This window comes from Scyliorhinus torazame, chromosome 10, assembly GCF_047496885.1.
Source record: "Scyliorhinus torazame isolate Kashiwa2021f chromosome 10, sScyTor2.1, whole genome shotgun sequence".
Classification (NCBI taxonomy): domain Eukaryota; kingdom Metazoa; phylum Chordata; class Chondrichthyes; order Carcharhiniformes; family Scyliorhinidae; genus Scyliorhinus; species Scyliorhinus torazame.
Window position 1 is genome coordinate 165,756,771 of NC_092716.1, and position 26,781 is coordinate 165,783,551.

Genomic DNA, 26,781 nt, shown 5'->3' on the forward strand with positions numbered 1-26,781 from the left:
TTAAAAGGAACCGCTTGAGAAAAAAAACGGTGTCCTTTCTGATGGAACCTGCAGCATGTTGTTCAATGTTTGTTTGTTACTGTTATTGTTATGTGTTGTATGTAAGATCGCAAAAAAAAATTTCCACGGCCACACGCCATATTTGTCGGCAGAAACCTGTGAAAACTTGCCAGCACGCTTATCAGCAGAAACCGCTGAGAGCTTGCCAGACCCCAGTTCATAACTGCTCTTCTGGTTCAACGGTAGAATCTTTACAGCAACCCCCCACGATGACTACATTTTTGCCCGTTCTTGCCGGTCGCTCAGGCATTGGAGAAACGGCATTGGTCTCCGCCCTGCCTGAGGACCCCCCCTCTGGTCAGCTACACTGGGGTAGAGCATATACAGCATTGATCACCATCCTACCCGGGGATTCCATCCAATTCTTACCCGTCGCGGCCCATACGCACCTCATTTCGGCACTCTTGGTTCAAAAAGTTGTGTTTTGTTTTCGGGCAACCCTTAGGTTGCCATTACTATGTTATTTACATCCTCAAACATTTGGATGGTAAATCGCACAGCCTGTGTGACGGCTCGCTCTGTTTCAGTATTTTTCAGCGTGTCTTGTCCTGAATATTCGGTTTTTAAAAAATGAAAAAATGAGGGAGTCACACATGGTGACAAATTGTAAAGGGAAATTGGCACTAAAGGACAGACATGCTAACGCACGAGATATTAACCAAGATAGTAACAGAAACTATGCTTGTTTCCACAGAACCCCAGAACCTCCAGAGGAAGAAAAAGAAGACAGGAAGACGGAAAGATGAAGACAACCTTCATGTTCACCTGGATCTTAGCAGGATCCCTTCAGTTGTGTGCGAATGCGAACCCCCTGACCCCAACCCCCCCCGGCCGTTAATGATTCACTTCCCCATAGCACCCAGAGCCCAGTAACAGACAACACCACACCATCATGGTGTGATAAGCTCATAACATGGTACTCCCTTTCCTACGTAGTCGAATCCCTATTAGCATTGACGATATTCTGCAGCATCGTGCAGACTATCCGCATGAGGAAATGGCAAAGGAGAGCCTACCACTCTCGCACCCCGGTATACAGAATAAGATCCCCTATGTTCGGTTATCACCAGGACCCCGAACGCCTTGATCTATAATAAAGGACATTCGTTTGCGTTCTTTTTGTAAATAAATTTAAAAATGTGTTTCATTTACGACGGAAAGATTGTACAACACTGTGCTTCACTGCCAAGCCAGGAAAAATCTGAATGCTGCCTTTATTTTTGTATTGTTAGGAAGTTAGTATGATTGAATGTTTGAGTGAGTGTAGTTTATTGAGGATAGTTAGAGGTACCGTTTTTTTTTTAAATGTTGTAATGCATGCCCCTTTATGACATAGCGGCACTTAGAATGTTCGTTAAAAATTTCTTGCATAGCTATGGTCAGTGTAGAGTCCATGGAAGAGTGCTCGCTGGGTTAGGGAATGAAGGCAACACAGTTATATGATCCTTCACGCTTCGCGTTAGGGATCACAAGGAGGGTGTGTAGCCACCTGGGTTGGCCACTTCCGGACTTAAAATGGAGATCTACAAAGGCTGCAGGGAAATTCAGCCAACACAGGCAAAAACTAGCACGTGCAAAGTTTCCTGAGTATTAGACTTTGCAGAAGCCCAGACAGCACCCAAACCAGCAGTCATCTGCATACTAATGAGCGATCCCGGGGACAATTGAAACATTTAAGGTGAATAAGGCCAAGCCAGACTCCTCGGCGCCAGCAGGAGCCAAGACAAAGGAAGGCCAACGGACACTTAGGGACCGCCCAGCGATCAGGGAACGGCTCCAGTCTTGGAGAGATCGATCCAAGTGATCGGAACGCAGTCCAATCACTTGGAACCAGGTACAGGGTCCGCCCCGAACGGTGGGAAGCCCCTGGGGACGATAAAGTAGAGCCCCCAAGTTCAAATCGTTCTTCTTGGCAGGGTCACTCAGCAACTCGAATGAACCCTTGAGAGTGAACTGTCTAAGCTGCCGCATCAACCAAGTAAGTCTCCAGTCAATGCACGCTATGAGATAGGCGCTCCTAGCTACCAGTCCATACCAGCTTTTGAATCCTGCAGACTCAGGACCGAACAAAAGGCCATTTGTTCCCCTGACCTGGTGGGCCAGTCCAAAGCTAAGTATAGGCCTATAGTATAGAGATAGTCTAGAAAGTAGAGTTTATGCATGAGTAGTGAGTTACTGTGTATAATAAATGTGTTTTGATTTAAATCTTACTAATTGGTATGTTGAGTTATTGATCAACACTTGAACTTGAACCTCGTGACGGTATCATAAAGATACCTGGCGACTCTAGAGCGAAGGTTATAAAACAGAGCAAATTGAACCAACCAAAAGTTAGCAACAATAGGCAGAAATGAGGGAGCGGACCAGCAAATTTGTTTCTGGTGATGTTGGCTGACCAGCAAAACTCCCTAGTATTCTTGTAATGTTTGGGATTCTTTATATCCACCCCAAAAGATACAGTTTAATATATTATTTGAAAGAAAGCACCTCTGACTGAGCAGCAGTCCCTCAGTGCTGCACTGAAGCATCAGCACAAGTTGTGTGTTCAGGCCTTGCAGAGCGGCTGAGGATAGTGTGCTACCATTGATGTTGGCTGGCAGTGGGCATCAGCAACTGGTTTGGGCTCAGTTTAAAAGACATTTGGTTCTGTCTATGAGCAGAGAAATCAGTCTATGAGCAGAAAATTCACTGAATCGCAATGGATCTCCTTATTTGTAGCACACTCCTCTGGAAGCTTAGCAAGGCAAGGTAGCAAACTTGCAACCATCTGCAATATTGTACAGTGCGCTAACATGTTGCTTGTTTTTCATTACTTTCACGTTTAGTAATTAATAAAATCGTCTGTATTCAGCACAATGCTTCTTTTATCTACCGCAGTTCTGAGAAGCATTCACATTTCTCCTAAGCATTGGCCCTCGACCAGCCAACACAATGATTGCACATTTCACCAAGTGCAAATACTGGCATAGACTCAACCATGAATAGGATATTATTGGCTGTTTACTGCATGTACTCTACTTAATTCTGTAAACGATTCCTCTCAAGTTTTGGGCAATGTTTTCTTTAAACAGAACTTATTCCTCCCTCGCTCCACCCCCATTCCTCCTGCACTCCCACCTCCTTCTCACCCAGCATGTTGCAAAACTAAGGAGAGTGAGGTCACAGGGCATGGACGTACTTTGTAGCACATTGCGTTCCTTGCTGCCCTTGGGATGTACCTGCTGAATGGAAAATAGCCAGTTCCCCAGAACTGGGGAAACAATGGGTGGAGCTTCAAGGTATTGAATGGACAATAGATAATATTCATGATCACATCAACAGGGCTTAGCCAGCAGAAACCCTAGCTTTCATGTATCACCCAATGTCAATACGGCGTTCACCTCAATTATTATTTTTTTATACAGCGACTCGTATTGAAAATGTACATGAGGACTTCCGGGTGCGGCGATGACCAGCTGAGTCGCACGTTTCAGCAGCTCCCGGTGAAACGGACTTTTGGGCTCTTGATAGGAGCCCCAACGGCAATTTTGACGGCTAAAAACACTGTGCGGTAAACCAGAAGGGAATCCCCCCTGGATACGGATGAAAAAAGGAGGAGAAAGTGGCCGGATTGCAGTGGATCCTTTAGAACAGCGGCAAGGAAGGCAAGCAAAAACCAAGATGGCGTCGGAAGGTGGCAGTTTAACATGGGGCCCTGAACAACAAGAGTTCTTGAAATGCTGTGTGGAAGAGCTCAAAAAGGAAATGAAGAAAGAGCTGTTGGCCCCGATACTACAGGCGATCGAAGGGCTAAAGGAGGAACAAAATACCCAGGAGCGGGAGCTTCGGGTCGTGAAGGCAAAGGCAGCCGAGAATGAGGACGACATACAGGGCCTGGTGGTGAAGACGGAGACGCATGAGGCATATCAGAAACGATGTGTGGAAAGGTTGGAGGCACTGGAGAACAACGCAAGGAGGAACAACCTGAGGATTCTTGGTCTTCCTGAAGGTGCGGAGGGAGCGGACGTCGGGGCATATGTGAGCACGATGCTGCACTCGTTAATGGGAGCGGAGGCCCCGGCGGGTCCGTTGGAGGTGGAGGGAGCATACCGAGTGATGGCGATCGAGGACCGAGAGCAGGAGAAATTCCCAGAGCCATAGTGGTGAGATTCCTCCGTTTTAAGGATAGAGAAATGGTCCTTAGATGGGCAAAGAAAACTCGGAGCAGTAAATGGGAGAACGCGGTGATCCGCGTTTATCAAGACTGGAGTGCGGAGGTGGCGAGAAGGAGGGCGAGCTTTAATCGGGCCAAGGCGATGCTTCATAAAAAGAAGATAAAATTTGGAATGCTGCAACCGGCAAGACTGTGGGTCACATATCGAGGGAGGCACCACTACTTTGAGACGGCGGATGAAGCGTGGACTTTTATTGTGGAAGAAAAACTGGAATGAGCGGGCTATTAAAACGAACGTTTGAACAAAGTGGTGGGGCGAATGTGGGGGGCGAAGAGGGGGGTTAAAAAGGGGGGAAAGAGGAGTTTTATGTACTAATCCTGCGATGTGGTAACTTTTCTCTCTTCCACAGGTGGTGATGGGGGGAGGAGGGGAGGTGGAGGAGATGGGGCGTTGGCCATTGGGGGCGGGGCCAAGGGAGAAGCGCGGGCTTGGTTCCCGCGCTATGATAATCATGGCGGGAATAGAGAAGCAGGAAGGAGGGGGCGTCGCACGGTGCGAGCCGAGGTCACGGGGGGATGCCGAGGTCGGCCAGAGTTTGCTGACTTCTGGGAGCAACATGGGGGGAGTAATTACGCTAGCGGGGGATCTAGCGGGGGGGGGGGGGTGGGAGGGGGGAATTACTGGGTTGCTGCTGCTGGGGAGAGGGGAGAGCTGGTATGGGAGGGGATGGGCGGGGGGGCACCGCCTGGGGGAGATACAGCTGCGTGGGAACCGGGTGAGGAGCTGGAAAAAGGGGATGGCTAATCGACAAGGGGGGGGGGGGTAGGAAGCCCCCCAACCCGGCTGATCACGTGGAACGTGAGAGGGCTGAACGGGCCGATAAAGAGGGCACAGGTACTCGCACACCTTAACCACATCTGCCTTAAGTTTCTTATGTTACAGGAAACGCACCTGAAACTGATAGGCCAGGTTAGGCTACGCAAAGGATGGGTGGGGCAGGTGTTCCATTCGGGGCTAGATGTGAAAAACAGGGGGGTGGCTATATTAGTGGGGAAGCGGGTAATGTTCGAGGCAAAGACTATAGTGGCGGATAACGGGGGCAGATACGTGATGGTGAGTGGCAAACTACAGGGGGAGACGGTGGTTTTGGTAAACGTATATGCCCCGAACTGGGATGATGCCAATTTTATGAGGCGGATGCTAGGACGCATTCCGGACCTAGAGATGGGAAAGCTAATAATGGGGGGAGATTTTAATACAGTGTTGGAACCAGGGCTGGATAGGTCGAAGTCCAGGACTGGAAGGAGGCCGGCAGCAGCCAAGGTACTTAAAGATTTTATGGAGCAGATGGGAGGTGTAGACCCGTGGAGATTTAGCAGACCTAGGAGTAAGGAGTTCTCGTTTTTCTCATATGTCCATAAAGTCTACTCGCGAATAGACTTTTTTGTGCTGGGAAGGGCGTTGATCCCAAAGGTGAGGGGAACGGAGTATACGGCTATAGCCATTTCGGATCACGCTCCACACTGGGTAGACTTGGAGATAGGGGAGGAAACAGGAGGGCGCCCACCCTGGAGAATGGACATGGGACTAATGGCAGATGAGGGGGTGTGTCTAAGGGTGAGGGGGTGCATTGAAAAGTACTTGGAACTCAATGATAATGGGGAGGTCCAGGTGGGAGTGGTCTGGGAGGCGTTGAAGGCGGTGGTTAGAGGGGAGCTGATATCAATAAGGGCACATAAAAGGAAGCAGGAGAGTAAGGAACGGGAGCGGTTGCTGCAAGAACTTTTGAGGGTGGACAGACAATATGCGGAAGCACCGGAGGAGGGACTGTACAGGGAAAGGCAAAGGCTACATGTAGAATTTGACTTGCTGACTACGGGCACTGCAGAGGCACAATGGAGGAAGGCACAGGGTGTACAGTACGAATATGGGGAGAAGGCGAGCAGGTTGCTGGCACACCAATTGAGGAAAAGGGGAGCAGCGAGGGAAATAGGGGGAGTGAGGGATGAGGAAGGAGAGATGGAGCGGGGAGCGGAGAGAGTGAATGGAGTGTTCAAGACATTTTATAAAAAATTATATGAAGCTCAACCCCCGGATGGGAGGGAGAGAATGATGGGCTTCTTGGATCGGCTGGAATTTCCCAAGGTGGAAGAGCAGGAAAGGGTGGGACTGGGAGCACAGATCGAGGTAGAAGAAGTGGTGAAAGGAATTAGGAGTATGCAGGCGGGAAAGGCCCCGGGACCGGATGGATTCCCAGTCGAATTCTATAGAAAATATGTGGACTTGCTCGCCCCGGTATTGACGAGGACCTTTAATGAGGCAAAGGAAAGGGGACAACTGCCCCCGACTATGTCTGAAGCAACGATATCACTTCTCTTAAAGAAGGAAAAGGACCCGCTACAATGCGGGTCCTATAGACCTATTTCCCTCCTAAATGTAGATGCCAAGATCCTGGCCAAGGTAATGGCAATGAGAATAGAGGAATGTGTCCCGGGGGTGGTCCACGAGGACCAAACTGGGTTTGTGAAGGGGAGACAGCTGAACACGAATATACGGAGGCTGTTAGGGGTAATGATGATGGCCCCACCAGAGGGGGAAACGGAGATAGTAGTGGCGATGGATGCCGAGAAAGCATTTGATAGAGTGGAGTGGGATTATTTGTGGGAGGTGTTGAGGAGATTTGGTTTTGGAGAGGGGTATGTTAGATGGGTGCAGCTGTTGTATAGGGCCCCGATGGCGAGCGTGGTCACGAATGGACGGGGATCTGCATATTTTCAGCTCCATAGAGGGACAAGGCAGGGATGCCCTCTGTCCCCATTATTGTTTGCACTGGCGATTGAGCCCCTGGCGATAGTGTTGAGGGGTTCCAAGAAGTGGAGGGGAGTACTTAGAGGAGGAGAAGAACACCGGGTATCTTTGTATGCGGACGATTACCAGAAATAATGCAGATACTTGGGGAGTTTGGGGATTTTTCAGGGTATAAATTGAACATGGGGAAAAGTGAGTTGTTTGTGGTGCATCCAGGGGAGCAGAGTTGAGAAATAGAGGACCTACCGTTGAGGAAGGTAACAAGGGACTTTCGTTACCTGGGGATCCAGATAGCCAAGAATTGGGGCACATTGCATAGGTTAAATTTAACGCGGTTGGTGGAACAAATGGAGGAGGATTTCAAGAGATGGGATATGGTATCCCTGTCACTGGCAGGGAGGGTGCATGCGATTAAGATGGTGGTCCTCCCGAGATTCCTCTTTGTGTTTCAGTGCCTCCCGGTGGTGATCACGAAGGCTTTTTTTAAAAGGATTGAAAAGAGCATCATGGGTTTTGTGTGGGCCGGGAAGACCCCGAGAGTGAGGAAGGGATTCTTACAGCGTAGCAGGGATAGGGGGGGGCTGGCACTATCGAGCCTAAGTGAGTATTATTGGGCCGCTAATATTTCAATGGTGAGTAAGTGGATGGGAGAGGAGGAGGGAGCGGCGTGGAAGAGATTGGAGAGGGCGTCCTGTAGGCGGACTAGCCTACAGGCTATGGTGACAGCCCCATTGCCGTTCTCACCGAGGAACTACACCACAAGCCCGGTGGTGGTGGCTACACTGAAGATTTGGGGACAGTGGAGACGGCATAGGGGAAAGACTGGAGCCTTGGGGGGGTCCCCGATAAGAAACAACCATAGGTTTGCCCCGGGGGGAATGGATGGGGGATATGGAATGTGGCAAAGAGCAGGAATAACGCAACTGAAAGATCTGTTTGTGGATGGGAAGTTCGCAAGTCTGGGAGCGCTGACCGAGAAATATGGGTTGCCCCAAGGGAATGCATTCAGGTATATGCAACTGAGGGCTTTTGCGAGGCAACAGGTGAGGGAATTCCCGCAGCTCCCGACACAAGAGGTGCAGGACAGAGTGATCTCAAAGACATGGGTGGGGGATGGTAAGGTGTCAGATATATATAGGGAAATGAGGGACGAAGGGGAGACTATGGTAGATGAACTAAAAGGGAAATGGGAAGAAGAGCTGGGGGAGGAGATCGAGGAGGGGCTGTGGGCAGATGCCCTAAGCAGGGTAAACTCGTCATCCTCGTGTGCCAGGCTAAGCCTGATTCAGTTTAAGGTATTACACAGGGCGCATATGACTGGAGCACGGCTCAGTAAATTTTTTGGGGTGGAGGATAGGTGTGCGAGGTGCTCGAGAAGCCCAGCGAATCATACCCATATGTTTTGGTCATGCCCGGCACTACAGGGGTTTTGGATGGGGGTGACAAAGGTGCTTTCAAAAGTAGTGGGGGTCCGGGTCGAACCAAGCTGGGGGTTGGCTATATTTGGGGTTGCACAAGAGCCGGGTGTGCAGGAGGCGAGAGAGGCCGATGTTTTGGCCTTTGCGTCCCTAGTAGCCCGGCGCAGGATATTGTTAATGTGGAAAGAAGCCAAGCCCCCGGGGGTGGAGACCTGGATAAATGACATGGCAGGGTTTATAAAGCTAGAGCGAATTAAGTTCGTTCGAAGGGGGTCGGCTCAAGGGTTCACCAGGCGGTGGCAACCGTTCGTCGAATACCTCGCAGAAAGATAGATGGAATGGAAAAAAGAAGGCAGCAGCAGCAGCCCAGGATCGGGGGGGGGTGGGGGGGAGGAACCAGAAGGACTCTCAGGGTTGTTAATATATACTGTATAATATGTATAGGTCGTTGCTACAGATAATTATATATTGGACTGTTAAATTATATTTTTGGAGAGTGTTACTTGTGATAAGGCAGTTGCCAATTAGGGTTAGTTTTCATTTTTGTTATTTATTATTTATTCATTTTTTTTGTTTGTTTATAAAATAGGTCATTGTTATTTGTGTTGTTATAATATTGTGTAAAGGATGCACAATGTACTGTGTTGGTTGACCAAAAATTTTCAATAAAATATTTATTAAAAAAAAAGAAAATGTACATGAGAGTAAGATCATACACAGCCCATCCCTCATCTACGGTTCACGGCCTCAGAGTGGCTACGTGAATTGAGACACCTTTGAAAGTATCCAGCTTGCTCAATTCCAATAATAACCAATTGTAGCCCAGCATGGACACAGCCTCCCTGGACTCATGCTCATGTACATCAACACAATATGGATCCGCAAACCATTGAAGCAATGCCCTTTAAATAGTTTGGTTTAGAAAATAATTTGTACGAGCGCTGCCTTTCTTTTTTTGGTCTGTTGGACCCAGTTGGAAGTCCACATCTCTAGAATGATGAATGCACCAAAACAAGGACGGTGATTAGGAAGACCTGGATTTCTCTGCTTAGTAATCATGAGACTCTGCTAGCAGTAGGCAGGTTGTCCAGTTCATTCCAGAGATATGCATACATAATGCTCATCACAAATAGGGTTTTGTTAAATAGAAAACAAAAGCCGATTTTAAATGATTCTTTCAATTTGGATTCCAGATACCCCGCATTAGTAAATTATCCCCTAATGTTTACGTTGCCAAGTCCATTTCTCTGCAGCCCCGTTGGATTCAGTTTTACTTGGGCTACAGAAAATAGACTTAAACAGCTGAGACCCAGAAATGCTGGGTCAACCCAACTTAAAATATTGAAGCATCTACAATTCATCCTTAATATTTCAGCACATACTGGATCTCAGAGGCAGGTTATGCAAGGCATGGAGAGGGAAGAGAGGTGGAAATTAAATGTTGTCAAGAAAATATCCAACCAAACTAAAAGGAAGTAAGCCATTATGTTGAGTTGTTATTATGGTACTCTGCCATTCAGGTTAGCATTTTAAATTTTGTTCTAAAATTGCTAAAAAAGGTAACAATGCTTGTAGGATGCAAACACCCAAAATGCAACCCTCAACATAAAAGTGGATGAGTCTGGAATATGGGCAACAATACCATAAGTCAATATGCCCTCATATACCCAACTAATCATCAGTCTTGACTCAGTGTTAGCACTCCCATCTTGAGTCACACTATTGCAAGTTCAAGACGCACTCCAGAGACTTGGGCACGTAATCTAAATTTGAACTTTGGTACAGTACAAAGGGAGTGCTGTACTGTTAGAGATGCAGTCTTATGGACTGGATGACCCCTCATCTGTCTTATCAGATTGACGTAGAAGATCCAATGGCACTATTTGAAGAAGAGTAGAAACGTTCGTTCTCTAGTTGTCTTCATCAACATTTATCCCTCAACAAGCAACATACTAGATTATCTTGTAATTTATTATATGCTAATTCACTGCCACTTTTACAGGTGATTTTCTTTCCCCAAAAGGACTCCATTGGCTGTGAAATGCTTTGAGATATCTTGAGGTCATTAAAAGGCATTGAATGAAGATTTTTCTTTCTAAATAATGCTGTTGTAGAGACTGGCCAAAATGTTGTGTAAGGCAGTTTCTGTATTCAATAGGCCCAAAGTGACAAAAATGTGAAATAATAACACATTTAAATTAAATCATTACATTTCAGTGCCTTTTTTTCATCCCTCTTTTCTAAAATGTTAGTACAGCCAGTCTACTAATGTTACAAAAGGCAACTATAAGTTAGAAAAAAAGAGCAAAGAACCAAAGTTCACTGACATGCAGTATGCTCAGTGGTACTACAGGGAGGTGAGTGGGAGGGACAGAAGAGCTGACACAAATATTGAGTGGAAGGTCAAGTTGTTCAAACTCACATGATGGTAAAGTTGTTTTGAAAACACAATCAAATGTTTACTTAATAAGATCAGAGACGGGATTCTCCGATCCCCAAGCTGCCTGTTTCTCGGCCGCGCGCCATTCGCTGGTGGCGGGATTCTATTTTCCCGCCACTTATAAATGGGATTGCCACTGAAACCACCCTACACCACCGTAAAACCCGCTGGGGAGGGTGCGCTGCCAGAAGGGAAAGTAAATCCCGACGACCAGAGAATTCTAGCCCAGATGTTTACGCTGCAAAATGCTCCAACCCAATTTCCATGCAAATGTGCCCAGTGACTTACACACTCAGATTTGTTCAACAACAACCCACATTTATATAGCACCTCGATGTACTTAATTGTTCAAAGCTGCTTCACAGGAGTGTTTATCAAACAGTTTTTGACACGGAGCCATATAGCAATCTCCAGACAGATAAACAGAAGCTTGATCAAAGAGGTAGTGGTTAAGGAGCATCATGGAGAGAAAAGGCGACTTAAAAAAGAGGGTGTTATGGAGAAGAAGAGGAACTCAAGCTTCAGCCTTGACAACTGAAGGCATGGTTGCTAATTATGGGTGAAAGGTTGAGGGAGTCCAGAATTTATTTGTATACAGGTAGTTGTGGGTTTCAAACCACATCCTTTTTCAAAAGGGGTGGTTCTACCATTCTATATGGTGGAATTAAATTAAACTGCGTCATAGATCATAGAATTTACAATGCAGAAGGAGGCCATTCAGCCCATCGAGTCTGGAAAGAGCACCCTACTTAAGCCCCATGCCTCTACCCTATCCCCTTTATCCCCGTAACGCCACCTAACCTTTTTGGACACTAAGGGCAATTTAGCATGGCCAAACCACCTAACCTGCACATCTTTGGACTGTGGGAAGAAACCAGAGCACCCGGAGGAAACCCACGCACACACGGGGAGAGCGTGCAGACTCCACACCGACAGTGACCCAAGCCAGAAATCGAACCAGGGACCTGGAGCTGTGAAGCAACTGCGCTAACCACTATGTTACCATATTTCAGGCTATGGTACAAATTGCAATAGGGGAAACTTGTCTAGGGATATGAAAGGCCCATGTTTGGTCTCAGATTGATAATACTAAACATGCTGCCACCAAGGACCTACCAGATCAAAGAATCAAATTACTCAACAAATGTAAAGTATAGTTGCTCGAAGCTGAGATTTGTCAGACATTTCAGAAATAATACATGTGCAAACACTACAGCTGAACAGTAATAATCAGGTGAGTGTCGAGCCCCACGTCACCTGGAAGCAACCTGGTGAAGCTACGAGAATCAGACAGGGCCACCTGCATCATAAGCACCAAAGAACAGCAGACAATAAGCAGCCTCACAATCACACTTTCCATCCTCACTACATCCACTCAGAAATGGAGAGCAATCAGGCAATTGAACAAGAGAAAACTTCACGAACATTGCAATCCACAGCAATAGTGAGCTCAACCCAAAGAGAGAAAATGCTGGAAAATCTCAGCAGGTCTGGCAGCATCTGTAAGGGGAGAAAAGGCAATGTTTTGAGTCCAAATGACTCTTTGTCGAAGCCTTGATCCTTGGTCATCTGGACTCGAAACGTTAGCTCTTTTCTCTCCGTACAGATGCTGCCAGAGCTGCTAAATTTTCCAGCATTTTCTCTTTTGGTGTCAGTATCCGTAGTAATTTGCTTTTATTTTAATAGTGAGCTCAATGTGTGTGAGGGACATGGATCAAGGCTGAGCAATTTCAGGCATCTCGGGTCAGCAAAGCACATAAGCGATCCCACTGGGGATGCTCCTGAAGTTCCCACCATGATAGACGTCAGCCTCCAGCTAATTCAGATTATTTCACTTGGAAGACTATGGATACAAACAACTTTCCAACTTTCACACCCCATGCCAAACAGCTTCAGGCAACTATACCATTTCTACCAATCCAATCAGGCTCACATTATGTCCTATCCAGCAACAAATAGCACAAATCTAATCAAGTCAATTATGTTCCTATATCGTTGCTGAGTCAATGTCTCAAAATTCCCATCACCACAAGGGCTGCAAAGAGCAATTTGAACTCACTCACACAGTTAGAATGGAGATCAATAGTTCACAGTACCCTCACAGTAAACCTCCTTTCCTCCTAAATGACCCTCTTATGGACTGACCTCATTAACACTACACCCTGTATGCTTCATCGATGCCGGTGCTTATGTAGTTACATTGCATACCTTGTGTTGCCCTATTCTGTATTTTCTTTTATTCCCTTTTCTCCCCATGCACTTAATGATCTGTCGAGCTGCTCACAGAAAAATACTTTTCACTGTACCTCGGTACACGTGGCAATAAACAAATCCAATCCAATCCAATCCAAAACTGCTTTGGTTTACACATCCCTGTACAGTTTCAACATTGTCCAAGACAAAGTAGAGAGACACCTGCCCCAGACCTCACCTATTCCTCTTCAGCTCTGACTTCCAAATATGAAGCACTGTGGGGCATTTTGCCACAGTAAAAGACTTTACATAAAGCGTAGACTGTTCTTGTAGGCCCCCAAAACCACCTTGCTCGTGATTCAGCCTACCAGTTGATGACACTGCAGGAGTTGCAAAATGCGATTAAATATACATATTCATTTAGCTGAATATGCTGAAAATATATCATCTGATATAATGTTTTGGTTAATAAACCACTGCTGGGAGTAGCTAAATCCTACTGAAAATATGTGATAAAAGGAGGGGAAAAATCTGGCCTTGCTCAAGTTCTGTAAATATACTAAGAATTCACTCAATTTCCCTTACACAGCAACAACCTTTAATTTGGACCTAGGCAGTAAACTAGCATTCAACTTTTAGGATAAGAAATCTGTTTTTATGCTATGTCTGGAAAACAGAGTAACAGGATTTCCACATGTGCAAATTGTAAAATGTATTAACCCAGTTGAATTCCCCAGAAAGCATACATTCGCTGTTGAATCTATGATTTTGTACATTACAAGAGACTAAACTTCAATGGTGTTTGTTGAAGGATCCTGTATAAACACAAGTTCTTTCTTTGCAATACACAGGGCAATTAATATACTGCAGCTCTGCGATTATAAACTAACCTCAATCTAAAATGGAAGAGGGGGATTAGCTCATTAAGAAAGCTGCAGAATGGGAAGCACTGAAGGCAGTGGTCCGGGGGGGGGAAATTATTTTGTTTAAGGCTCGTGCGGGTAGGCAAAGGAAGGAGGAGCATGACCGTCTAGTGAGCGAGATAGTGGAGGTGGACAGGGTGCCCACCGCAGAGGGATTGGCAAGGAGGAAAAGGTTGCAGGAGCAGTTTGACAGGTTGACAATGGGGTGGGCGGTCGGGCAACTGCGTAGGGCAAGAGGGGTGCAATATTAGTATGGGGAGAAGACGAACCACATGCTGGCACAACAGATGCGGAGGCAGGTAATGTCCAGGGAAATACTGCAGATACGGACTGGGGCTGGATATGTGGTGTTGCAGCGGGGGAAGATAAACGAGGCGTTTAGGTAATGCTACCAGGGACTATATGAGGCGGACCTGGGGGGAGAGGAGGGGAACATGGAGTGGTTTCTGGACGAGCTGGAATTTGCCCAGGTGGAGGAAGCAAAGAGGCAGGCGTTGGAGGAGCCATGAGGCTGAGGGAGGTGTTTGATAGTATCAGGGGTATGAAATCGGGGAAGGCCCCAGTGCCAGATGGCTACCCGGTGGAATTTATAAGGAATTTGCGATGGACCTGGCACCACATCTGTTGGGGTTTTTTAATGAAGCGCTGGAGAAGGGGGAGCTGCTGGAGATGATGACGCAGGCAGTAACCACGCTAATTCCGAAAAAGGGGAAGGATCCGGTGGAATGTGGGTCGGATAGGCCCATATCACTATTGAACACGGATATGAAAATATTGGCTAAGTTGCTGGCAGGGAGGATGGAGGATTGTGTCCAGAGGGTCGTTGCAGAAGATCAGACAGGTTTTGTGAAGGGCAGGCAGCTCGCGAGTAATAAAGACAGCTTTTGAATGTAGTGATGAATGCGACAGGGGTTGTGGTACCAGAGGTGGTGGTGTCTATGGACGCGGAGAAGGCATTTGATCAGGTGGAGTGGCAGTACTTGTTCGAGGTTTTGGGAACGTTTGGGCCAGGATTTGTGGTCTGGGTGTGGTTGCTGTATGTGGCACTAAAGGAGAGTGTGAGAATGAATAACATGAGTTTGCAGGGAAAACTTTGTACAGATTGTATAATTATTGCTGGGAAGTATGTTTGCCGGGGTGTTTATGTGTTGCAACCTGTCTGGATACATGTTTGTAATAAAATACATTTTAAAAAAAAGAATGCTGCAGAAGAGGATAACTGAAAGTATTTACAGAACTTAAAAATTAGATGGTTAAGTGATTTTCTTTTAAACGAATGAAGGACAATGGAGTTCTGGAATAACTAAGTTACAGTCAAGGTCAATAAAAAAGTTGGAGAGGCAATTAAACATGTTCCTAAAAAGAGATATGGTAGCGTGGCCCCTTTAAGGGGTGATCATTCGCGGATCACATGACCAACCCGGTGCCTATTGTTTGGAAGCGTGCGAACCTCGGCCAATGGTAAGAAAGTACACAGGTCCACGGAGCAAGCGGACCCAGTGTGTGAACCGAGGAGTCAAGAGTACAGTTCTGTATTGGAGTTGCTGTGCCTGTATATAGTTTTACCTCGTTGTTGTTTGAATAAGTCACTGTGATTTAAGCAGCCTCCTCGTTGATATCTCACGCTATTACAGAGGAAATTGAGGATATGATGAGGAAGCTCAAATGCTGAACTGTGTCTTTTCCCCATTCCCAAGGAAGGGATTATTCAATCTGTTCTGCCATTCAATAAGATCATGGGGTTATCTAGAGTTCAACAACATTTACCCACTTTGATCCACACCCCTTGATAAAATCCACATCCTTTATTAATAAGCTGTTCATTTCTATTTTGAAATTATTAATAGACCCAACAGCCACATCTTTTTTTGGGTAGGGCTGGGATTGGTGGAATTACAGATTTCCACTATCTGCTGTGAATAAATGTGCTGCTTGATCTCACTCCTGACTGGTTATGTCCCCTTAGAACACACAGTGCAGAAGGAGGCCATTCGGCCCATCGAGTCTGCACCGACCCACTTGAAGCCCTCATTTCCACCCTATCCCCGTAACCCAATAACCCCTCCTAACCTTCTTAGTCACTGAGGGCAATTTATCATGGCCAGTGCACCTAACCTGCACGTCTTTCGTCTGTGGGAGGAAACCGGAGCACCCGGAGGAAACCCACGCAGACACGGGGAGAACGTGCAGACTCCGCACAGACAGTGACCCAGCGGGGAATCAAACCTGGGACCCTGGCGCTGTGAAGCCACAGTGCTAGCCACTTGTGCTACCGTGCTGCCCTTGTTATGGATTCCTCAACCAGAGGAAATAGATGCCTTCCATTTCCCCTCACTGGGGAGTCTCGAACATGGGGTCAGTGTCTTATAATAAAGGGGCTGGTCATTTGGGACTGAGATTAGGGAAAAACAAATTTCACTCAAAATGTGTGTAGCTTTGAAATTCTCGACCAGAGAAAGCGGTGTATGTTCAGTCATTGAGCATATTCAGGACAGAAGCCAACAGATGTTGTGGTAATAAGGGAATTAAGGGATACCTGGATGGTGCAGGAAGGTGGATTTATGGTTGTCGGGCCAGGATCTTGCTGAATGGTACAGCAGGCTGGTACGGGCAAATGGTCTGCTCCTGCTCCTATTTCTTATGATTCTTGATATACCATTGAATCCCTTTAACATTTTAAAGACCTCAATTAGATCATTGCTCCGTCTTCTAAATTCACATGGAATCCAATCCAACCTGAAAATTTAAACCTTTTAAGCCCAGTATTATGCTTGTTAATTTGCACAGTACACCTTCTAAAATCATTACATCCTACTTGGATATGTTGTACCAAAGCTGAATGCAGTGCTCCATGCGAGGTCTAGTCAAAACTACTAACAATTGAAGCAGAAAATTAATTATTTTCAAATTTCAATCCCCTTGAGCAATCACAATTAATAATGTCACGACAAACCACTTATATATACCACTATTGAACAGATTTTCATTTAACTGGGCAAAACATGCAAAATAATAGTAACTGTATTACTATTGACACTGCAGCTATCCTGCAACCACAATGTTGTCAATGACTATTGACCATTCCTGGCCTAAATAAACTTGTATAATAGTTAGTGTAACTAAAGGTGTCCGCAACTTTAGAAAATCTCCTTCCCACCAGCTGACCTTTCATTACATCTTCCCATTAGTTATGTAACGACAGTCTGTCCATCTATTTATGTTCTTCTACCAGCTTTATAACTAAATAGTACTGCCTACATTTTAATGAGGTTATAAATCATGCATATTATGTGAAACTAAAGTGGAAATAGAGTAATAAGCCTGCAACTTAATTGAGGTGTACGTGAATTCAAGTTAAGTGGGTCCAGGCAAGATACAGAAGTCACGATCTCAATGAACAGCCCAACAGGTTCAAGGGGCTAAGTGGTCGACTGCTGTTCCCATGTAAACGATAAGGGAAAACTCATCTTGTTTCAGGAAGTTGTGGAGACACAAAAAAATAATTATAGTTTCATAAGCATAATTCTAACTATTTCATGGGCATGTATTGGTTAGGACAAACATTACTTATTGTGCAGGGACATTGACAGGAGGTCCTATCTGCCCATTCAAGTAGTTTTGAACTATCCCCAGTCATTTATGTAATTGCTGTTTGTGGGATCTTACCGTGCACAAAATTGCTGGCCCTATTTACTACATTACAGTAGCTGACTGCCCTTCAAAAGTACTTCACTAGTTATAAGGAGCTTGGGGATACCCTGCGATGGTGAAAGGAGGTTGTTATTTTGTTCCTGCTCGAATTTGTTTGATCTCCCTTCCTGGCTGGGTGAGCCGGCTTTCCCTGGGCCAGTAGAGGGAGAATGAGTAGCGGACACTTACCGAGACAGGCTCTGCTGACCAGGGCACAGGCTGTCAGTGCTCCGGCTGATGCCCCGTAGATGTTCTTGGCGTTGTGCACCAGGTGAGGAGCGTGCTCACACAGGCAGCTGGCCACCCCGATGTGGTAAATGCCCAAAAACCCGCAGCCGGCGAACGAGATGCTCCAGGAAGTCGAGTCGTCAGGCGGCAGCATCTCCCCCCCGCGATAACAACTGGCAACAGAGTGTACAAAACCCTTGGGACAGGTCGGACTGGTGGAGGCTCCTCTCAGCCAGCGCTGCTTCCCAGCCACTACTCACATCTTCCAGCAGCTCTGCTCGCTTTGCTCCTGCCTGCTTCCCCAAACACTCTCTCTTCTGTTTTCCTCTGCTCGCCCGGCCCCTCCACCCAATCGGCCTCACGGCACACCCAGATTGACAGCCGCCTCCCACCCTCTCCTCTGCCAATCGCTTCACTGCCCTGGCCACTCCCTCCCTCCCACATACACAGGGATTCCGACCGTCAACAACAATTTATATTTACTCATCACCTTTAACGTAATGAAACGTCAGGCGTCTCTTCACAGCAGCTTTCTAAAGCAAAATCAGATATCGAGCCAGCTCAGGATTGTTGTGTTATGTAATTTGGAATAACACAAGCTGCCACTTGATGCAGTTTTGAGTAAAAGATGCCCAACTTGAAGTGAGTTCAATGTGTTTTATTGAACACAGCGAGTTCTCAATGAGTTAGACTCTCTGCTCATCTAAATATAGTAACTCAGTCTTACTGAGCCAGCCTTGCTCTAAGCGACGTGCTGGGGTGTGATGCTGAGGATACACCCTGTCTCACTCTGTAGATGTTGGTCTGTGGAAAGAGCCAGAATCCGATGAACGCAACTATCTTAAGATAAAAGTGGGAGGAAACCGGAGCACGCGGAGGAAACCCACGCAGACACAGGGAGAATGTGCAGATTCCACACAGACAGTGACCCGGGGCTGGGATCGAACCCGGGTCATCAGCACTGTGGGCACTGCGCCACCGTGCTGCCCTATCCAACCAGTTTAGTGCAAAAATTACTTTCATCATCATCCCTCCCTCATTTTGTCATACATATGTTTCCTCCCTGAAGTTGCTGACACTTTCTCAGGTATACCAAGAAGGTAAGTTCCAATGTGCCCAACTTATTTCCAGGTGCCTAACAATCTCAATGCAATTACAAAGAAAGCAATGACCCGGATATTGCACTGGTTCTGCTGACAAACTGTTGGTCTTATGTCATCATTACTCCGCTGAAACTGACAACAACTTCGACGTACAGTTAAATGCAGAAATCAGAAGCTGATGTCAGTGATACTATACTATGCTTCTCCAGACAGTGCACTGTTGTGACACCCCCAGGCTGCAATCAATGGAGAATCCATGGCCAAAACATTTTCCTTCATGAAAACCCTTGGAAAAGTCACACTTTTCTAGTGAGGTGTAACTAGTTTTTTTTTAAAATGCTACCAATTACTCCTGAACAACCTCACTGGCTCTGAAAAGTTAACTCTCACCCATGTGTAAAACTCCCTCCACATCCTTGCCTCCCCTGGCTCTGAAATCTCCTCCAGGCTTACAACCATCCGAGAATTCTGCATTCTCCTGGCATCTTGCACATCCCTGATTTCCCTTGCTTTTCCTTTTGTGGCCTTGTACCCAGTTGTCCATGCCCTAAGCTCAGGAATTCCCTCCCTAAACATTTCTGCTTTTCTCCTCTGTTAGGATACTAAAAATCCACCTCCTTGCCAAGCAACCAGTTCCATAGCTAAATGTCAAGTTTGATATCATAATTCACCGGTGAAGCACCTCGAGACATTTTGCCATGTTAAAATCCACAACATGATTACAATTTGTGGTTGTTTGTGCTGTCAAAGTTAGAGAGTTCAATATTGTATTCTTTGCACTGCTTTCAAAGTAATAACAATAGCAAAAACAGTTCTGAAGAAGTCACACAGATTCAAAAGGGGACTCTATTTACTCTCTTTCTCCCCAGATGCTGCCAGACCTGCTGAGTTTTTCCCGCAATTTCTGTTTTTCTTTCAGATTCTAGCATCGGCAATATTTTGTTTTATTATCATAACAAAAGCTTCCTAATTTTTACTGCTGTGAACGTTCAACTCTTTCCCTGATCTGGACAGTTCAGGTGGGCATGGCTCACAAATGGCATTGGCAATAAAAAACTGACAACAAAATGCTTAATAATGTGTCCCTATGGTGGAAGGCTGTCTGCGGTAATTGCCCCCAGTTAGAGAAAGTAGGGTAGCTGAACGAACTTTCAGGACAGATTTCAAGTGATTGTACTGACAACCACCAGATGATATTTCAAATCCTTGCATGGCCTTGGCCCTCTCTATCCCTGTAATCTCCTCCACCCCCCCCCCCCCCCACACACACACACACAACTGTCTGAGAGATGTGCGTTCTTTAACTCTGGCCTCTTGTCCACCCCTGATTTTAATCACTCCACGATTATTTGGCTGTGCCCTCAGTTGCCTAGGTTCCAAGTTCTGGAATTCTATCATTACACCTCTCTTTCCTCCTTTAAAGCAATCCTTAAAACCCACCTCTTTGATCAAGCTTTTCATCATTTGACCTAATATCTCCATGTGTGGCTTGGTATCGTACTTTGTTTTATAATCAGTAAGGATAAACAACGACACCTCCTCCATGATAGTCCTAGCCTCCTACTATACTCCCTATACACACATGACTGTGTGGAAAAATTTGGCTCCATCTGCATCTACAAGTTTGCTGATGACACTACCGTAGTGGGTCAGATCTCAAAAACGATGAGCCAAAGTACAGGAGGGTAGATAGAGAACCGAGTGGCATGGTGCAACAACAACAATCTCTCCCTCAATGTCAACAAATCTAAGGAGCTGGTCATCGACTTCAGGAAGCGAAGTATCACACACACCCCTGTCTGTATCAATGGTGCCGAGGTGGAGACGGTTGACAGCTTCAAATTCCGAGGTGTGCACGTCACCAACAATCTCTCCTGGTCCACCCACGTTGATACTATGACCAAGAAAGCACAACAGCGCCTATACTTCCTCAGGAAACTAAGGAAATTGGGGCATGTCCACATTGACACTTAACAATTTTTTCAGATGAACCATAGAAAGCATCCTATCTGGATGCATCACAACTTGGTATGGCAACTGCTTGGCCCATGTCTGTAAGAAACTACAGAGAGTCATGAACACAGCCCAGTCCATCATGCAAACTCGCCTCCCATCCATTGCCTGTCTACACCTCCCTCTACCTTGGGAAAGCGGGCTGCATAATCAAAGACCCCACCCACCCGGGCTATTTTCTTTTCCAACCTCTTTCATCAGGCAGAAGATACAAAAATCTGAGAACACGCACTGACAGATTCAAAAACAGCTTCTTCCCAATTGTTACCAGACTCCTGAATGACCCTCTTATGGACTGACCTGATCTCTCCATGCAGCTTCTCTACTTTGAAGCACTACACTCCATATGCTTCACCCAATGTCTGTGTCTATGTATTTACATTGTGTATATATCGTATATTATCGTATTAGGGGCTGGTTTAGCACAGTGGGCTAAACAGCTGGCTTGTAATGCAGAACAATGCCAGCAGCGCGGGTACAATTCCCGTACCGGCCTCCCTGAACAGGCACCGCAATGTGGCAACTAGGGGCTTTTCATGCTGTTGTGATGCACCTTGGGATGTATTTCTGATTAGGCTCCTCACCTCCGTAATCAGAAAGCTGTGTTGGAGGATAATCTGGGCCCACGGTGTTAACCTACATTTTTGCTTCCACCAGACCCGACAAAAAAGCATGTTTTATTTTTGTCCATTTTTTTAATGCTTTCCATTTAACTTAAATATCCCTCCTTATCCTGCATTGTCTTTTATTTAATTGACTGGATTTGTTTATTGTCATGTGTACCGAGGTACAGTGAAAAGTATTTTTCCGCAAGCAGCTCGAACAGATCATTTAGTACATGACGAGAAAAGAAAATACATAATAGGGCAACACAAGGTACACAATGTTAATACCGGCATCGGGTGAAGCATACGGGGGTGTAGTATTAATCAGGTCAGTCCAGAGGAGGGTTGTTTAGGAGTCTGGTAACAGTGGGGAAGAAGCTGTTTTTGAATCTGTTTGTACGTGTTCTCAGACTTTTGTATCTCCTGCCCGATGGAAGAAGTTGGAAGAGTGAAGAGCAAGGGGTCTTTGATTATGCTGCCCACTTTCCCAAGGCAATGGGAGGTGTAGATAGAGTCAATGGATAGGAGATGGGTTTGTGTGATGGACTGTGCTGTGTTCACCACACTCTGAAGTTTCTTGCGGTCTTGGGCCGAGCAGCTGCCATACCAGGCTGTGATGCAGCCAGATAGGATGCTTCCTCTGGTTCACCTGTAAACGTTGGTAAGAGTCAGTGTGGACATGCCGAATTTCCTTTGTTGGTTTAGCGCAGGGCTAAGTAGCTGGCTTTTAAAGCAGACCAAGGCAGGCCAGCAGCATGGTTCAATTCCCGTACCAGCCTCCCAGAACAGGCGCCGGAATGTGGCGACGAGGGGCTTTTCACAGTAACTTCATTTGAAGCCTACTTGTGACAATAAGTGATTTTCATTTCATTTCATATGCATGTTATGTTTGAATCAATAGTGCTTCACAGTCAATGTGCTTTTCTATTGTATTTATCCCATATTAATCATGTATTTCTACATGTGCCTGTGCATCTGGCCCGCTGCCTGGTTCTTCTTTGGCACCGGTATGATGGTGGTCTTCTTGAAGCAGATGGGGACCTCGGAGCGGAGGAGGGACAGGTTGAAGATGTCTGCGAATACATCTGCCAGCTGGTCCGCACAGGCTCTAAATGCACGACCAGGGACCCCATTCGGACCCATCGCCTTCTGAGGGTTCATTTTCAGAAAGGCGGATCTGACTTTGTAAGCTGTGACGGTGGGTATTGGTGTGTCCGGGCTGCTGGGGCACTCAACAGCGGATTGATTTTTTAATGCTCCGACTGAGCATAAAATCCATTGAGTTCATCAGGGAGGGGTGTGTTGCTGCCGGAGATACTGCTTGGCTTCGCTTTGTAGCCCAATATGTTGTTTAGGCCTTGCCACAACCGACGAGAGTCTATAACGCTAGTCTGTGACTCCAGCTTGGTCTGATATTGTCTCTTGGCATTCCGGATGGCTTTGCGGAGCTCATCCCTGGATTTCTTTTCTTTTTAAGAAACATTTTATTGAGGTATTTTTAGTTTTATAACAGCGACAAAATAAACAATATACATAAGTCTATAAACATAGTGGAAAAAGCCTGCTTCCTCCATTACAGGTCCCACCTTTATTAACCCCCTACTCTAAACTAAACTAACCTCCCCCCTTCTGCTGATGATTAATTTTCTGCAAAGAAGTCGACGAACGGCTGCCACCTCTGGGCGAACCCTAACATTGACCCTCTCAAGGCGAACTTGATTTTCTCCAAATAGAGAAAGCTAGCCCTGTCAAGTAAGCCAGGTCTCTGACTTCGGGGCTTTGAGTCCCTCCAAGCTAATGATATCCGTCTCCAGGCTACCAGGGAAGCAAAGGCCAGAACGTCTGCCTCTTTCGCCTCCTGGATTCCCGGATCTTCCCATGGTTCGCTGCCCCCCCCCGCACATCTTGCACACCTACATTCTACACCAAAGAACCTGCTCATCCGGGCCACTGTCATGTGAGCCCGGTGAACGACCTTGAACTGTATCAGGCTGAGCCTGGCACATGTTGTGGACACGCTGACTCTACTCAACGCATCTGCCCAGAGACCATCCTCTATCTCTCCTCCTAACTCCTCTTCCCACTTGCGCTTCAGCTCCTCAGTCTGCGTGCCATCTGACCCCATGAGCTCCTTATAGATGTCGGAGACTTTCCCTTTTCCCATCCACACCCTGGAAACTACCCTATCCTGAATCTCCCTTGGTGGTAGGAGCGGGAATGTTGAGACCTGTCTACGTAGGAAGTCCCGCACCTGCTGGTACCTAAATTTGTTTCCCCTCGCCAATCCAAATTTCTCCTCCAGCTCCCTCAAGCTAGGAAAGCTCCCTTCTATAAACATATTTCCAATCCTCTCAATTCCTGCCTTCTGTCATCTCCAAAACCCCCTGTCCATGCTCCCGGGGGGGAAACCGGTGGTTATTGCAGATTGGAGACCAGACTGATGCTCCCTCCGCTCCCACATGCTTCCTCCTTTGCTCCCAGACTCTCAGGGTTGCCACCACCACGGTGTTGGTGGAGTACTGTGGCGGCCGGAAGGGCAGAGGCGCCATTATCCAGCAGAGGGCAGTAGAGGATCCAGCAGAGGGCAGTAGAGCGGGGCTGTTGATTGGCTGTTGCGGGGGACATTTGCATACTTGCATTGTAGTCATCCTAACTTGAAGGTGTACCTGAGCAAGAGACCCTAGCTGTTCAAGTGAAGACAAGCATCCAGCTGAGGGCAGTAGAGCGCAGATACTGATTGACTGTTGTGGGGGAAATTTGCATACATGCATTGTGGTCATCCTAACTTGAAGGTGTACCTGAGCAAGAGACCCTAGCTGTTCAAGTGAAGACAAGCATCCAGCAGAAGGCAATAGAGCAGAGCTGCTGATTGGCTGTAGCAGGGGAAATTTGCATATGTGCATTGTAGTCATCCTAACTTGAAGGTGTACCTGAGGAAGAGATCCTAGCTGTTCAAGTGAAGACAAGCATCCAACAGAGGCCAGTAGAGTGGAGCTGCTGTTTGACTTTTCAGGGTTAAATTTGCATAAGTGCATTGTGGTCATCTAAACTTGAAGGCGTGCCTGAGCAAGAACCCTAGCTGTTCATGTGAAGACAAGCATCCAACAGAGGCCAGTAGAGCGGAGCTGCTGTTTGGCTGTTCTGGGTTAAATTTGCATAAGTGCATTGTGGTCATCTAAACTTGAAGGCGTGCCTTAGCAATAGACCCGAGCTGTTCAAGTGAAGACAAGCATCCCGCAGAGGACAGTGGAGCAGAGCTGCTGATTGGCTGTTTTGGGGGAAATTTGCATCAATGCATTGTGGTCATCTTAACTTGAAGGTGTACCTGAGCAAGAGATCCTGGCTGTTCAAGTGAAGACAAGCAGAGGACAGTAGAGCTGAGCTGCTGATCGGCTGTTGCGGGGGACATTTGCGTATGTGCATTGTGGTTATCCTAACTTGAAGGTGTACCTGAGCAAGAACCCTAGCTGGTCAAGTGAAGACAAGCATCCAGCAGAGGGCAGTAGATCAGAGCTGCTGATTGGATGTTGCGGGGGGGAATTTCACGGTAGCACAGTGGTTAGCACTGTGGCTTCACAGCGCCAGGGTCCCAGGTTTGATTCCCCGCAGGGTCACTGCGGAGTCTGCATGTTCTCCCCGTGTCTGCGTGGGTTTCCTCCGGGTGCTCCGGTTTCCTCCCACAGTCCAAAGATGTGCAGGTTAGGTGAATTGGGCATGCTAAAATTGCCCTTAGTGTCCAAAAAAGGGTGGGAGGGGTTATTGGGTTACGGGGATAGGGTGGAAGTGAGGGCTTAAGTGGGTCGGTGCAGACTCGATGGGCCGAATGGCCTCCTTCTGCACTGTATGTTCTATGTTCATGTTCTATGTTCATCTAAACTTGAAGGTGTGCCTGAGCAAGAGACGCAAGCTACTCACGTGAAGACAAGCATCCAGCAGAGGGCAGTAGAGGACAGATGCTGCTTGACTGCTGTTGGGGTAATTTGCATACATGCATTGTGGTCATCCTAACTGGAAGGTGTACCTGAGCAAGATACGCTAGCTGTTCAAGTGAAGGCAAGCATCCAGCAGAGGGCAGTAGTGCGGAGCTGCTGATTGGGTGTGCAGGGGAAATTTGCATACGTTCATTGTAGTCATCCTAACTTGAAGGTGTACCTGAGCAAGAGACCCTAGCTGTTCAAATGAAGACAAGCATCCAGCAGAGGGCAGTAGAGTGCAGATACTGATTGACTGTTGTGGGGGAAATTTGCATACATGCATTGTGGTCATCCTAACTTGATGGTGTACCTGAGGAAGAGACCCTAGCTGTTCAAGTGAAGACAAGCATCCACCAGAGGTCAGTAGAGCGGAGCTGCTGTTTGGCTGTTCTGGGTTAAATTTGCATATGTGCATTATGGTCATCTAAACTTGAAAGCGTGCCTGAGCAAGAACCCTAGCTGTTCAAGTGAAGACAAGCACCCAGCAGAGGGCAGTAGAGAGGAGCTGCTGATTGGTTGTTGCGGTGGAAGATTGAATAAGTGCTTTGTGGTCATTCTAACTTGAAGGTTTACCTGAGCAAGAGACCCGAGCTGTTCAAGTGAAGACAAGCATCCCGCAGAGGACAGTAGAGCAGAGCTGCTGATTGGCTGTTTTGGGGGAAATTTGCATTAGTGCATTGTGGTCATCTTAACTTGAAGGTGTACCTGAGCAAGAGATCCTGGCTGTTCAAGCGAAGACAAGCAGAGGGCAGTAGAGCTGAGCTGCTAATCGGCTGTTGCGGGGAAAATTGCGTACGTGCATTGTGGTTATCCTAACTTGAAGGTGTACCTGAGCAAGAACCCTAGCTGTTCAAGTGAAGACAAGCATCCAGCAGAGGGCAGTAGATCAGAGCTGCTGATTGGATGTTGCGGGGGAAATTTCCATAAGTGCATTGTGGTCATCTAAACTTGAAGGCGTGCCTGAGCAAGAGACGCTAGCTATTCACGTGAAGACAACAAGCAACCAGCAGAGGGCAGTAGAGCGGAGTTGCTGATCGGCTGTTGCGGGGGAAATTGACATCCATGCATTGTGGTCATCCAAACTTGAAGGTGTACCTGAGCAAGATACCCTCGCTGTTCAAGTGAAGGCAAGCATCCAGCAGAGGGCAATAGAGCGGAGCTGCCAATTGGCT

At 46.8% G+C, this 26,781-nt stretch overlaps 1 protein-coding gene across 1 annotated transcript in view; it reads right to left on the reverse strand.

The window, feature by feature from the left end:
• Positions 1-18,251, reverse strand: part of pnpla2 (patatin-like phospholipase domain containing 2) — a 124,898-nt gene extending 106,647 nt beyond the window's left edge. Inside the window, exon 1 of the mRNA XM_072518907.1 lies at positions 17,876-18,251. Within this exon, the coding sequence (XP_072375008.1) occupies positions 17,876-18,068 (193 nt within the window). The 5' untranslated portion in view covers positions 18,069-18,251. The remainder of the gene's footprint in view (positions 1-17,875) is intronic.
• Positions 18,252-26,781: the final 8,530 nt, after the last annotated feature.